This window comes from Mixophyes fleayi, chromosome 6 (genome assembly GCF_038048845.1).
Source record: "Mixophyes fleayi isolate aMixFle1 chromosome 6, aMixFle1.hap1, whole genome shotgun sequence".
Lineage (NCBI taxonomy): Eukaryota > Metazoa > Chordata > Amphibia > Anura > Limnodynastidae > Mixophyes > Mixophyes fleayi.
Window position 1 is genome coordinate 119,519,012 of NC_134407.1, and position 16,158 is coordinate 119,535,169.

Consider the following 16,158-nt stretch of genomic DNA (forward strand, 5'->3'; position numbering starts at 1 on the left):
TGTCTCTCTCCATATCGACACTTTGACACACCTGTATGTACTCTTTCTGGGTTGAGACAGTTGGCTTCTGCTTCTTCTTGCCCATTGTAGCTTGAAACGCAGCCAATTTATCTTGTTATAAATCAAGCACTTTCTTTATAGAAGAACCAGTTCACTTGACTTTAGGAGGTGTGGCACTACAAAGCAAAACTTTTTTTTTCTCTTTAAACTTCTGCTCAATGGTTTTGCAAACACATTTGCATGCTTTTGTTGCTCCAACACAGAAACATCCACTTTACACTGACAAAGATTCTCAAGAAACTTCTCTCTTTAAAGTCTCTTGCTCTTTGCTTATGCACAGAACCAGACCACACCCAACTTGTGCTTTGCAGAAATACACATTTCCTAGAATTCAGCAACATATACTTGGGGTTTCTTCCCAGTCTTAATGAGCATACCTGCTTTAGAGCCATTAAACAGACTCAGTCCATGAAAACACTTCATTTATTTTCCTTTAATCTGTCTCTCACTTGTCTTTGCATATACTTCTGTTTTTTTCAACACAAATAGCCAGTTTTCACTGACAACATTTAACTCCTCTCAAATCTTCATACACGCAGCAAATCTGTTTAAACAGTATTTCACAGTAAGATTTATTACTCACATCCACGTGGTTCTCTGTTTCCCACTGTTGCTGTGCAAAAACACTCCAATTTTTAGCTGCTTTTATCCACATGACAAGACATGCACATATTGCTCCACGGTGTCTGTCCCTTTTAAACTTTCCAAGCAGTATCTCCAGAAATGCTGCTATTCTTGATACTTCATGCGCAGATCTTTGCGAGCCAATTCTCCAGCGTCTGTGACACCATCAGGGAAATAGGTACCATTTCCTGGGGGAAGGTGGTGACGAACATCAGCAGTGAACCACACAAGTCCAGAGGTTTCAGGTTAAAAGTAACAGCTAGTTTATTCACCAGCTTGCAAACAAAACAAAACATAAACAAAATCCTAGCTGTCTGGCTACTAGCTAATACATGAGATCCTGATTGCACATTCTAAATGCATTTTTAACAGGCACCTCACAGGTTCATCTCCTGATCAGTCTGTTTAGAGACTGACAGACCCGAAGACCCGGACTGGGCCTTATGTATGGAGCCCACCCTTCTCTTTCTCCATACATAGCACCAGGGACCCTCACAATGTTTTGTTACCCCATGGAAACACTCTGTAGGAAGCTTTACCCACACATCTACACATTCTCCCTGGTGTTTTAGAGTACACAATGCTGGAAGCCTGGGACACATACCTCTGCCATTTAGCCTCCTTTCAGTGACTCTGTCACAATACCTAAAGTTACGTCAAGCCCTGATGGCACAATTTGATAGCGCCCATCTCACCTTTGCCCTGGATCCTTTCAGTGTACCCCTTAAATGAGTGGGTTCCACAAAGACCATCTCAATGTTATATGCCAGTGTACTCTCCATACTCACTTCTGATGACCTGGCTCGACTGCGATGGGGTTGGGAACTGGACCTGTGACCATTGACTGATGAGGACTGGATCTGCATGCTCGACAGTGCTCGTGTGGCACTACAACAGGGAAACCCGCAGCATGGGGTCCCCCTAACATAATGTCACACAGCCCTAGCATGTTCAGCCCGGGACTGAATTGGACTCACAAAAAAAAATACACCCTAGAAAAAAATAAAATCACTCCAGTGCTGAATGCATTATGTGTTGGGTTCATCCCTAATGCTGTGGCACCTCTGGTTCCATTAATCTCTGGCAGTCATAAACTGCCTGGGTATACTGGGTATGCTGGTACTTGCAGAACTGGCATCCAGGGTCCGCTGGGACCTGTAGTGCACAAGTAAAAATAATACTGGTAACACCATCAAGGTCCCTGCTTATGATTATTACCATCAGCACAGATCTTGCGCAAGAAATCGAGCTCCTGCAACATATACGCCTTCTGCCAGGTGTATCTGCGGATGCTATCCCCCTCTGAATTTGCCGCAGTTACGTTAACACTCCCTTACTGTACTTGCCTTACACTTGTACCTACCTTCAATCCTCCATTCCTCTTTATAAGCGTAAATAGTAGTAATATGTGACCGAGTCTGCATATAGACGTAAGTGTACACATTTTTTATGCACATGTGTAACGGGCCCTGAAAGGGAAAATAAAACACACAGGTCTTAATTTATCACAGTGCAGTCACCGGAGTGTCCCCAAAAGGGGTGTTTCAATTAGTCTTGTACCAATTGTCCATTTAGGGATTTCTCATTGACTCTCCATGACCGCAGATCGGCAACGCAGAGAACAGACTCAAAACACACAAGGACAAACAAACAGCGAGGACAGAGAAGTTTTCCTCTCAGCGGCTGTGGGGGGAAAGCAGAATAAACCCCTCCCCTCGTGGCTGACTGGCACTATTCTCTTAGTGTGTCCCACCCACTCTAATCTAACTACAACAACAGGGCCCAAACAACTGCACTGGGTCTATGTGTAACACTGCAGCAGACTCGATGTAGTGCGCTTTCCCTGACCAGACCCTAATCACTGTAGTACACCATGCAGTAGACAGGGCAGAAAACAATAAACAGGCATTACTTACACTTCAACACAGTACACTAGGAAAAGAGTACAAACCAGCAGCCTACTGTTAATGGGGTTAATGACCGCAGGGTGCAGAAATGCAGGAAACTTAATGGCTCTCTATGTGACAAATATACTAAATACAGCCAGGTCAAAATAAGGTGGGATTGGGCACGGTCTGTTTATGAGGAAAAGTTAAACTCCTTTTTTCTGTCAGGCTTTTTGCCTATTTTGTCCTCACAGGCCTAGTGCTTGTAAAATGTCATCAAAGTTTCTAAGCTTGACTTAAGTGCTCCAACCTAGGCTGTAGCCTAATAAATGAAGGACAGACCCTAAGCCTGTGTCCGCTTTGGCCCCCAGGCTCTTGTCCTCACCAAATGTGCCCAAAATATATAATGGCCTGAAATTCACCTAAAGAGCCCACAGGCTTTGAGCCCTATTCTCTGCTCCATTGGCCTAGTGACGGAAAGTGTGCCCATGGACCTTGTGCCGAATGTGAACAGAGAATGTGCAGGAACAGGCCTAAAAAAATGGTGCCCGAAGGCCTTACCTATCTCTGGCAGCTCTGAAATGTCTTTATACCATCTACTTGGTTGCATCGCAGATCCCCGCTGTCCTCATTGCACAGCCACGGTCTTCCTTCTTGATCCTCAAATCTTCTGGCTTGACTCAGCGGCAGACATTGTGCTGGATTCAATGCCTTCTCTCCAGAGCTCCTTCTAGGTCTCTCTCCCCCATCAGAATGCTATTGCCACTCGTAACTACTACATATACGCCGTTGCGAGGGGGCTGGCGATGACATGGTGCTGTATATCAATCTGTCCACTGACTGGATCAAAGCGAATTTCCGGGGCCTGAAGACAGAGCAGAAGACGTACCGGAAGTCTGGCGTTGGCATTCTGGTGAATATTGCGCCACCACTAGGCACCTCTTCATACATGCATAGTAAGGAAATTAGGATTTATGCAAAAAAGTACATTCAACTCTACATTATTTTAAAACAACTTATTCATCCAACAATAAATACAGATATATTTGATAAAATATTATCTTACAAGACATACATAAACTTATTTTAGCCTAATGTTGAAGGGGTTATTGGATCAACATATTAAGCTCAGTTGAACATAGTGTTAAAACCCCCCAAAAATTAAAATGGCAAATTGTTATTTAAATCGATTCCAAAAACTTCATTTTAAAACAGACTTTGTTTTGTGTTACAGCATATTAAAATGGAAAAATGTACAGGGAACATCAAGGATATGCTTATAAAGTACTATTCAAATTGTTTTCAATACCATTGCTATCTTTATACTAAGGCAACTATATGATGTTTATTTTCATATATATGGATTATATTTGTGTGTGTGTGTTAGGGAATTTAGACTGTAAGCTCCAATGGGGCAGGGACTGATGTGAGTGAGTTCTCTGTACACCGTTGCGGAATTAGTGGCGCTATATAAATAAATGGTGATGATGATGATTTACATATAGAATACAGAATTACTGCAGTTTGTGTTCCCTAAAATTTCTAATATATACATTATATACGTATGCAGATCATTGATTTTCCTTTATTGAAAGCAGAACAGACTGTTATGCACACATTGGTTAAAGTTTTTCACTTATCATATAGTATGTACAGTCATGGCCAAAAGTTTTGAGAATGACACAAATATTATTTTTCACAAAGTCTGCAGCCTCAGTTTTTATTTTGGAAATTTGGAATTATACTCCAGAATGTCACGAAGAGTGATCACATGAATTGCAATTAATTTCAAAGTCCCTCTTTGCCATGACAATGAACTTTATCCCCAAAACACTGCATTTCAAAAGGACCACTTCCACAAAAGGACCAGCTGACATCAGGTCAGTGATTCTCTCGTTAACACAGGTGAGAGTGTTGACACAGACAAAGCTGAAGTTCACTCTGTCATGCTGATTGAGTTAGAATAACAGACTGGAAGCTTTAAAAGGATGGTGGGACTTGAAATCATTGTTCTTCCTCTGTTAACCATGGTTATCTGCAAGGAAACACGTGCAGTCATCACTGATTTGCTCAAAAAGAGCTTCACAGGCAAGGATATTGCTGTTAGTAACATTGCACCTAAATCAACCATTTATCGGATCATCAAGTGCTTCAAGGAGAGAGGTTCAATAGTTGTGAAGAAGGTTTCAGGGCAACCAAGAGCGTCCAGCAAGCGCCAGGACCATCTCCTTAAGTTGATTCAGCTGTGGGATCAGGGCACCACCTGTGCAGAGCTTGCTCAGGAATGGCAGCAGGCAGGTGTGAGTGCATCTGAACGCACAGTGAGGCAAAGACTTTTGGAGGATGGCCTGGTGTCAAGAAGGCCAGCAAAGAAGCCACTTCTCTCCAGGAAAAATATCAGGGACAGACTGATATTCTGCAAAAGGTACAGGGATTGAACTGCTGAAGTCTGGGGTAAAGTCATTTTCTCTGATGAAACCCCTTTCAGATTGTTTGGGGCATCTGGAATAATGCTTGTCCGGAGAAGAGAAGGTGAGTGCTACCATCAGTCCTGTGACATGTCAACAGTAAAGCATCCTAAGACCATTCATGTGTGGGGTTGCTTCTCAGCCAAGGGAGTGGGCTCACGCACAATTTTGGCACAGCCCTGAATAAAAAATGGTACCAAAACAACCTCCAAGTGCAACTTCTCCCAACCATCCAAGAACAGTTTGGTGACGAACAATGCCTTTTCTAGCATGATGGAGTACCTTGCTATAAGGCAAAAGAGATAACTAAGTGACTCGGGGATCAAAAAATCTAAATTTCGGGTCCATGGCCAGGAAACTCCCCAGACCTAAATCCCATTGAGAACTTGTGGTCAATCCTCAAGAGGCGGGTTAACAAACAAAAACCCACAAATTCTGACAATGACATCCCATTCCCCCCCCAAAGCATCATCATTATTCACCCAATCCTCTTCTCCCCCTCATTATCCTCTTTTCTTCATAATCACCTTATCAACATGTTTCCTTCATTACTCTCTCCATCTTGCTCTCCTCATCATCATCACCCTGACCCAACCTCCCACTCTTCATTATATTTGCCCTCAACATCACTAATACCCCCATCCTCAGTCATCATTGACACTCCTTCTTGCAATAAACACAATCGTCTATGATAAATCCCTCCATCATTATACCCTGCATCAAGCATCATTAAACCCTGCATTCTGCATCATTATTAACCTGCCATCCTGTCATTAACTCCCTCCATTATAAATCGAAACCTTTCTTATTAATTGCTCTATCCATAAACCCCTTTTTCCCACTCATAAACGTGCTGCTTCTTTATCAGAGAGGAGCTGATCTAAGATCAAGGTTAAATTTTCCTCCAGGCAAGTTTGAATTTGAGCAAATTTAAATTTGTTGCTGGGCTCTGTGCATGGCTTTCTAAGGGTATAAATTAGATGCCAGTGTTGGGATCAGAATAAACATTACAGAACTCTGCTGTATGCACCGAACCTTTTTCTCCCAGCACAGTGTGAATCAGCAGAGTGCAAATGATCCAATGAGAAGGACAAATGTTTTGATCCAAGCAGAGCATGGCTTCTCAGGACTTAGGTGCCATGGCCCAATTTTTAGGTCCTTTGGAGACCTAGGGCATGTGTATGTTAAGCCCTGATATAAAATATATAGAAATAAATAACTATAGAAATAAATAATAATAAAACAACACACTCAGCTCCAACTTTTTCATCTAATATTGTTTTTCTAGGAAAGCAGCATTTGACAAATATTTATTAATAACTATATTCAATTGACTAGGACTGTGCCATTAATCAATACAGTGTTGGGCCACTGGTAACAATCAATTGGTTGAGGACTGAGAAATACGATCCTTACATTTCTGTATTTATCATGTATAATCAAGACCACCAAAGATACAAGTTTGCTCATTGCACATAGCAATATTGTAACACTATGCCTATTATGTACATTCTTAAGTGCGAGGCACAATTAAATTCATCCACCCCTCCTAAAGCTCCACCCTCTGCCTGGGTAAACAATATGTCTAAGTCTTTTATTTCCTCATATTCCAATCCCTGGCTCCTCTTCTTCCCCTCACTAACCATCATTGAATTCACCACCTTCTTCAGGCTCTTGCTGCCCTTCCCTACACACCCCACCATCTCCCTCAACCTGTCCTTGCTTGTGCTCCTTCCTCCCCACCACAGGGGATAAAGAACATGCTCTTCTCTCACCTTCCCCCTCCCCTTGACCTGCCCCTCAATCCTATCTCCTCTCACCTTCTCAGCTCTCTCATCGCCTGCCTTTACCTCAACCATCTCTTAAACGTTTTGCTCTCCACTAGAATTTTCCCATCTCCTTCCAACATGCCCTTGCCCCCCCAAAATGGGAAGCTAGAGAATGGTTGATCGCTGGTTACTAAAAATGGCTGTAACATCTTTTATTTATCTTTTATTAACATACAGGAAAGTATTTTCCAGGCTGAACTTCCATGTCCAAGAAGACCTTGTCCGTAAGATGATTTCCAATACTCCTGAAGTGATTGAGTCTGTTCTGTACACACTGCGGCAGAAGATCAATGAAAAACTGCAAGGCAGGTGTCAGAGAGAAAGGGGGACACAGCAAGTCAAGGTATGTTGACTAATTATCTTTTTGTAAAACAAAGTGTGATCTGCATATCGTAGTGTTTTGCTAACTAATATGATCTTTTCAAGCCCACCTATGTTAAAAGGCCTGCACGGGCTCTCTCGCTCCAAAAGATAGTTGTAGTTTAAGTACAGTGTTATTTTGTATAGTCTTTTATTCATTATTGGGAGATATCTCATATAATTTTCAATACAACTTAAAGGACAGCTCAACTTTTAAATATGTCCCCTACATAGAGCAAATTGTTGGGTCCCCGAGACTCCGCCTGCTATCTGAAGCTGAGAGCAGCATAATTCTATAAGAGAGCTGTTTTAGAGCTTTACCAGGAGGTAGGAATAATGAGCGTTATTTTGATTCCACGTAAATTAAGGGGAGTAAGCTTGGTCCACATCAAATGTACATAGATAGTATGTTTAATTAGCAACAACTCCTAATAATTGTTCTTTAAAACTTTTATATTACTAGATCATATTAGCTCTCACTCTTATTTGTTTGCCTGTGGAGAGGAATGTGGGGTCTAGAGACAATCAGTTAGTGTGGTTTAATTTTAAAACAATAAAATGCATTATTAAGTGCAACAGAAGTTGATTTTTAAGGGGGGGGGGGGTTCCAAATAGTTGAATTCTGAACAAAGCAAAAATTAAACATAAAAAAATGTGCCACTGTATATATATATATATATATAATATATATATTAGCCAAAAGGCTTCTCGGCCTTTTGGCTAAGATCAAGTGCAGTTGTGGCAGAGCTGCACTTGGTCCTCTGGCCAGGGGCTGGGATTGCTGCTTTGAAAGCCTGGGACAAATGTGCCTCCGGGAGTGGCGACCCCGGGGGTGCCATAAATCACTGGTCATAGCACCTTAAACACGTGATTAGATTGGCACCCATACACTTTTGACCACTTTCTTTTAGGCACTCGCTCTATTCTTTGCCCCGGCCTTATGGCTGGGCGAGAAAATTTTTATACCAAGCCCAGCCATTAGGCTGGGGCCGTACCCACTCGGCACTATTTATTTTTCTTCACGTTTGTCACTTTTTCTTTTGTGTTCACGCTTCTGGATTTTATTGGGTACGGGTAGGCCCTTTTGGGCTCCTGTCCCCGAGACGATCTAGGGGAGGTTGTGTGGCCCTTAGGCTCCAGCCTCCCTGAACACCTACGTAGGTCCTCCCCTTAGGGGGTGGACTAGTTGTTAAGCCCTGGGTGAAGCTTCGGTGGATCCCAGGGGCTAAAGGGACCCCCCTAGCCTCGCAGCGAAGGCGGTCTGAAGACCCTTGCCCCCTAAGGGACCTTTTTGGTTCCGGGGGTCGGGGACCAGGGCCCTTTCTTTTTAAAGTACCGTACCCCTTGTGAATTTTTTTATGGTTTTACACCTTTTTTGGGCACTTTGGGTTTTTGATTGCACGTTCCCAGGCTTTCAATAAAAAAAAAAAAAGAAGTTGATTTTTAAGGGGGGGGGGGGGGGGGGGGTTCCAAATAGTTGAATTCTGAACAAAGCAAAAATTAAACATAAAAAAATGTGCCACTGTATATATATATATATATATATATATATATATATATATATATATATATATATATAATATATATATATGAATATATATATATATATATATATATATACATAATATATATATGAATATATATATATATATATATATATATATATATATATATCTACTATATAAATGCCTAGTGGCGTGTGTGAAAAAAATAAAAACAAGCTGCAGCGCTACCTGCTGGGCAGAGTTATACACTGACCTATATATTTCTTGAAGGAGAAGTGACAGTTGGGAGTGGTTGCCGGGGGTGACAGTGGGGAGTTTTTAACACCTTAAGTAGCTTGATGAAGGATGTGGCGATGAAGATGAAGGATGAGGTGATGGAGAAAAATGATGAGGTGGTGACATGTGGACAAAACCACGTTAAAAAAGGGCGCTTGCGTCGGGAAGTAACGCTCTTCCCCTGAGGAGGCCTGGGCTAGGCCTAAATGCATGACAAGAACCGTTTTAACACCTTAAGTAGCTTGATTTGACTAGAATGCATGAGTATCATGCACGGGTTAACTTGTATGTATATATATATATATATATATATATATATATATATATATATATATATATATATTTATAGTAGTTCCATTCCACAGTTGTTTATGAGCAGATGTTATTTGGTTTATAGTTATATATTATAAGGTTATATGTACACATTAGTGAGATCTAAGGTTCAGGTCATAGGAAACATGTCATGTCTGGTATCATTCTAATCCCCTATTTATTCGCAGAAGTACGGTTCATTCGTCGAAAGGATTGCTCCTTTCATATGCTAGTTATGGATGATATTGAATAAATGATTAAAATGATATTGTCTTTTCCAGTCTCAGTCATTGGCAGAAGATTTAAAAAGCTGCTTCCACTCAGCAAACAGAGAGGGTGTAACTGAAAGTCTAAAACTTTCAGTTACACCCTGTCTGTTTGCTGAGTGGAAGCAGCTTTTTAAATCTTCTGCCAATGACTGAGACTCGAAAAGAGGGATCACACAACTTATGACCTAAAGAACTTATCTTATGTCAGTTTGGAGAGATTATCTGGTACGCAGTTTTCTATTTGCATATATTTTATATGGCTGATACACACGGGTGTCCTATATGTTACAACTGCTGACTCTTGGGCACTAGTGTGTTTTTTGCACGATAAGGAAGCCCTATAGGTGGTGTATACCTCACAGGTGGTGTGATTGCACATCCTGACAATACTACTCTATGTTGTGCTCTGTTTTTTGCATTGTCCATTGCTTGAACAACTGGGAGGAATAATCTATGAAGATGATCATCACTCTCTGATTAGACGACCTACCAATACCTCATGGTACGCATGTTATTACATCTATTCACGTTACATAAGTGATAATACACATTGAGGCGCCCCGCCTGTCTTCTGTTACAGTGTCTTCATTTAGCTTGATTTGACTAGAATGCATGAGTATCATGCACGGGTTAACTTGTATATATATATTGTGGCAAGAGCCCGCTACTGCAGAAGCACACGCGTACAACTTCTTCATTTTTATGGTTCTTTATTGTCAGGATGGTAATAATGTTTTGACACCGTATACTTGCACAGCAATTATGGAGACCCTCAACGCTTACTATACATAGTCCAGCTCTCTGTCCAGATCAGCCAGCTAGCCCAGCGTTGATCTCCCTGAACAATGAAACAAGCAGGGTTTTATACCTGACACTCCTCCCACAGGCCTAGCTTGATGGACAGGTGACACACCCACCTTCTCTTTAAAAGGAAACGCCCATCCCTGGCTCTGTTTAGACTATCAGACCCACCCTGTCTGTTTGCTGAGAGGAAGCAGCATTTAAATCATGTAAGTAAACCAATTTTAAACTACACATATGTTTTTACCTGGTTTAATCTCCACCTAGGTACATAACTGTGCCAATGTTTTACTCTACTTCCCTGCTTTCTCTGCATATTGCCAGCTAAATGCCTCCTTTTGTTACATATATATAAATATATATATATATATACAAGTTAACCCGTGCATGATACTCATGCATTTTAGTCAAATCAAGCTACTTAAGGTGTTAAAAAGGTTCTTGTCATGCATTTGGGCCATAGCCCAGGCCTTCTCAGGGCAAGAGCATTACTTCCCGACGTAAGCGCCCTTTTTTAACGTGGTTTTGTCCACATGTCACAACCTCATCATTCTTCTCCATCACCTCATCCTTCATCTTTATCGCCACATCTATCCAAATGTCTATCCAGACACAGGGATCTCTCTCAGCGGTCCTGAGTATCACACTCCTCTCGCTCTGTCACCCCCGACATCCACCAACCACTCCCCACTGTCACCCCCGGCAACCACCAACCACTCCCAACTGTCACCCCCGGCAACCACCAACCACTCCCAACTGTCACCCCCGGCAACCACCAACCACTCCCAACTGTCACTTCTCCTTCAAGAAATATATATATATATATTTAAATCTTTATAAACACTTTTAACAATTAACAAATTAAATTAACAAATTAAAAACATCTTAGTATACCAAATTTCAGCCCTTTCTGAATTTTTTTTCCCCACACACACTAAGAATTTAGTAGGTCAGTGTATAACTCCGCCCAGCAGGTGGCGCTGCAGCTTGGTTTTATTTTTTCCACACACAGACAGACTAACACACGCCACTAAGCATTTATATTATAGATATATATATATATATATATATATTCCATATAAGTCCAGTGTCCCTGGGACTCACCGTTCAGCAGGGGAGCCAGTCATGTAATGCCTGGATATGTGCCTGGGAGAAGCTGCTGCGGCCGCCTATGCGCAGCAGCTCCATTGCGGCGATGCAGGATTGTACAGCAGCCTCTGCGCTGTCAAAGAAGCGTCTGTGGCGTTGCTGTAGAAAGGGGTAGTGTTTAGCATATTATACATGCTTTTGTGCCCGTTCGTTCGCGGACGGGAGGGGAGAACCGGAAAACCCCCCTGCATGCGCCCCTGATATTGGCAGTTGCTTTAAATGCTTAGAAAACTACATATAATAAATTTAGACATACCCAATATATGAGGATACAAAAAGCATAAAAAGCTAGTCTAAAAGAGACTAAACACACAATAAAACATGTTAAGGCACAAACAGAGGATAATTTGCGCAGAGGAAAAGATTATAAATAAGGGTGACTAAACATTCTTTACATTACTTAAAGGAAGAAAACATAGTTACAGTAAGGCTCATAAACTGAGGTGCGTGTATATGTTGAAAGAGACAAATAAATTGCAGACTGCCTAGATAACTGTTTTTGTTCTGTATTTACTGTTTAAAATTTAAAGGGGCCATCAACAGGGGCGGGCTGGCGTGGGGGGCAGGGGGGCACATGTCCCCCAGGCCAGACATAAAAACATTACTTCGGGCCGCCATGTTTGTACTCGGTGGCTGGCCCCTCCCCCGGGACCAGCCACCTTCAATAGGCCGTGTATCCTAATGATCCATCCCCCCCCTCCCACTTTCTATGCTCGCACGATGCACCTCGCGCGGGTGCCGTCCCATGACTGAAGAAACTGACAGCACGTGGGATTGAGCCAGGTAAGTGCCGGGGGGGTGTATTATATGAATATTGTGTATGTTAGTGTGCTAAATTAATGTCTGTTTGAGAGGGGGGCGGCAGTATATGTATGTATTGTGTGTTTGTGGGGGCCAGTATATGTATGTATTGTGTGTTTGTGGGGGCAGTATATGTATGTATTGTGTGTTTGTGGGGGCAGTATATGTATGTATTATGTGTTTGTGGGGGCAGTATATGAATGTATTGTGTGTTTGTGGGGGCAGTATATGTATGTATTGTGTGTTTGTGGGGGCAGTATATGAATGTATCGTGTGTTTGTGGGGGCAGTATATGAATGTATTGTGTGTTTGTGGGGGCAGTATATGTATGTATTGTGTGTTTGTGGGGGCCAGTATATGAATGTATTGTGTGTTTGTGGGGGCAGTATATGAATGTATTGTGTGTGTGTAGGGGGGGGGGGGCAACAGTATATGAATGTATTGTGTGTTTGTGGGGGACAGTATATGAATGTATTGTGTGTGTGTGTAGGGGGGCAGTATATGAATGTATGGGAGGGGCCAGTATATGAATGTATTTGTGTGAGTGTGGGGGCCAGTATATGAATGTATTTGTGTGTGTAGGGGGGGCAGTATGTGAATGTATTGTGTGTGGGAATGACCAGTCTAGGAATGTAGTGTGTGTGAGGGAGGGGGTCTTAATATAATGTGGGAGGTAGGCTATCAATTTAATTGAGGAGTGCAGGTGGGGGGTTAAGTATTGGGTGCTATTTTATTTGTGGGGTGATGGTGGGACAATTTAATTTAACAGTGGGTCCTATGAATTTAAGATGGAGTAATTGCACCGTTAAGTTAATGCTGGGGTGGTGAGCTATTAATTGATTGTGGGGCTGTTTGGGGAGAATGAGGTCTATTTATTAAATGTGATTATGAATTATTTAATACCTGGGATTATTGTGGGAAATGGTTATATTTGTTAGACGTAAATGCTATTTAAAATAATGCTGGATCTGTTTGAGGGGAGGGAAATAGGTTTATATATTAAATGTGTTTGCTATCTAATGTCAGGGTTGGTTGGAGGGAAAGAGATCTATTTAGCAAATATAAATATTATTATTTTAAATTGTTGTGGCTGGAGGGAGGCCTAATTATAAAACGTGGGTGCTATTGATTTAACACTGGGACTTGTTGGAGTTTTCTAAATTTTATGTACCCATTTTTTTTTTTCCAAATAGGGCCTCCAATATTACAGGATCCAGACAACCAGCAAATGAGTTAAAGTAACCAGCAGCCGCAAGGGGTGACAGTGACAAGAACAGGTAGGAAAGAGCAGGACAGTCTGTCAACTGTCCTGAATCTGGTGAGACAGTTCCGAACTTGGGTCACTGTTTCCCTTAGGACAGTTGGGAGGTATGTCCCGCTTCACCGTGTACTGCTTGTGAAGGCAGAACTGTGTGCACCTAACAGTAGTGCACAAAGTATTGCCTGTGTATTTGTCAAAAATGATAACCATGCTACATCATAGGGGGTTACCCAGTCTAAAGTGCCCTGGGCATAAAATATATATATGGATTAGGCAACACTACAATAGCCTCTTTTTATATAGATAAATATATATTGCACCAAAAACTACCCTTTAAAGATGGGCCGCTGCTGTGTGCTTGCCCACCGGGCTGAAATTAGCCAGCCTTCCCCTGGTCATCAAAGAGGTCACCTAGGAAACAGGGGAAAGATATAACCTGCTATACTGTAGACACAAATGCATTTACTGCAGAAGAGTTGTTACTTGAGATCTCAAAACTAAAAGCAGACAAAGCAATGGTTCAAGATGGTATGCATTCAAGAGAAACAAACTAAGATTAGATATTGCAGCACTGGTAACCAAACTTTTTAACTTGTGAGTGAAACATCAATAGTAAAGAATCACTTTAAAAATAAAATAATTGTTGGTTATTTAGAGTACTGCAAATGACAAGATCCAAGGCAGGAATTGCTGCTGGGAGATCATGTCAAACAAATCTAGTGATTTTTTTTAAAATTTGTAATTAAAGTGATTGATCAGGGTGGATAAGTGTATATGCCTTATTTAGATTTTAGCAAGGTAGCTTATATGGTATCCCACAATAAATTAATTCAGAAACTGAAATTCTTGGATTTGACTCAAAGACACAGACTGGGACATGAAGGGCCCACCGGGGGATACAATGGTAGGGGCCCACCAGAGGGGGTATGGCCAGCCACAAGAGAGGCGTAACCAAACTATGAGAGGGGGTGTGGCAAGCCCACAAAGGACAGCTAGCACCATAGTGTAGTATATAAAGAATGCAGTGTGTATCATCATCATCATTTATTTATATAGCACCATTGATTTCGCAGCACTATACCTAGAACTCATTTACATCAGTCCCTGCCCCATTGGAGCTTATAGTCTAAATTCCCTAACATATACACACAGACAGAGAGAGAGAGAGACTAGAGTCAATTTTTGATAGCAGCCAATTAACCTACTAGTATGTTTTTGTAGTGTGGGATGAAACCGGAGCACCCGGAGGAAACCCACGCAAACACGGGGAGAACATACAAACTCGTCACAGATGAGGCCATGGTCGGGAATTGAACTCATGACCACAGCGCTGTGAGGCAGCAGCACTAACCACTTAGCCACCATGCTGCCCATAAAGTGTGTATATAAAGAGTACACAGTCTTGGCCTGCCCCTTAGATTGAGCAGAACAGTCACCAAAAGTCGGGATTGTCGCACTAGAATCAGGACTCTCTCCTACCTGTTCTTGTCACTCTCACCACCTGTGTGACCTGGAATGTTGGGGACCCTATTTGGAATAAAAATGGCAACATTTAGAAAATGCCCACCGAGCCCTCCAGCCCCAACATTAAAATAATAGTATTCCCATTTAATAAATAGGGGCCTGATTCATTAAGGATCTAACTTAAGAAAGTTCTTATTTAAGTCTCCTGGACAAAACCGTGTTACAATGCAAGGGGCGCAAATTAGTATTCTGTTTTGCACATAAGTTAAATACTGACTGTTTTTTCATGTAGCACACAAATACTTGATAGGTTATTTGTACACTGAAATTTAAAGTTGAATCTTAAATTATTAGTCCCCACTATAAAATTAAATTGCCCCACCGTCACCCCACAAACAAAGGAGAACCAGTTAATGAGCCACCACCTACCACACACACACATTACAATGCACACGCCACCTGTACCATCACACACACTACATTGACACAAGCCCCATGTGCCATCACACACACATTACATTGCCACAAGCCCCCTGTGCCATCACACACAAATTACTGTGCCCCTTCATCATTACCATGCTGTGCCTTTTTATGATCACACTGTGCCCCCTTATGATCACCACACTGTGCCCCCTTATGATCACCACACTGTGCCCCCTTATGATCACACTGCGCCCTCCATCCTGCTTTTCCCCCCTTCACCTGGCCCCCGTTTATCACACTGTGCAATGCTGCTCTCCCCCCCTTCATCACTCTGTGTCATGCTGATCCCCCCCCTTCCATCACGTTGTGTCATGCTGCCCCCCCTTCATCATTCTGTGCCTTTCTGCTCCCCCCTTCTTCATCACTCTGTGCCTTTCTACTCCCCCTTCTTTATCACTCTGTCCCTTTCTGCCCCCCCTTCTTCATCACTCTGTGCCTTTCTGCCCCCTCCTTCTTCATCACTCTGTGCCTTTCTGCCCCCCCCCTACTTCTTCATCACTCTGTGCCCGCCTCCCCCCCTTCTTCATCACTATGTGCCTTTCTGCTGCCCCCTTTCATCACTATGTGCCATGCTGCTTTCCTCCCCTTCTTCATCACAACTTTCTGTCCC

The 16,158-nt window shown here is 42.2% G+C and overlaps 1 protein-coding gene across 3 annotated transcripts in view; it reads left to right on the forward strand.

The window, feature by feature from the left end:
• Window positions 1-16,158, forward strand: part of LOC142161510 (sperm flagellar protein 1-like) — an 86,928-nt gene that overhangs the window by 8,583 nt on the left and 62,187 nt on the right. For all 3 annotated transcript variants that reach the window (XM_075217192.1, XM_075217190.1, XM_075217191.1), the window contains exon 3: window positions 7,045-7,210. In XM_075217192.1, the coding sequence (XP_075073293.1) occupies window positions 7,045-7,210 (166 nt within the window). The remainder of the gene's footprint in view (window positions 1-7,044; window positions 7,211-16,158) is intronic.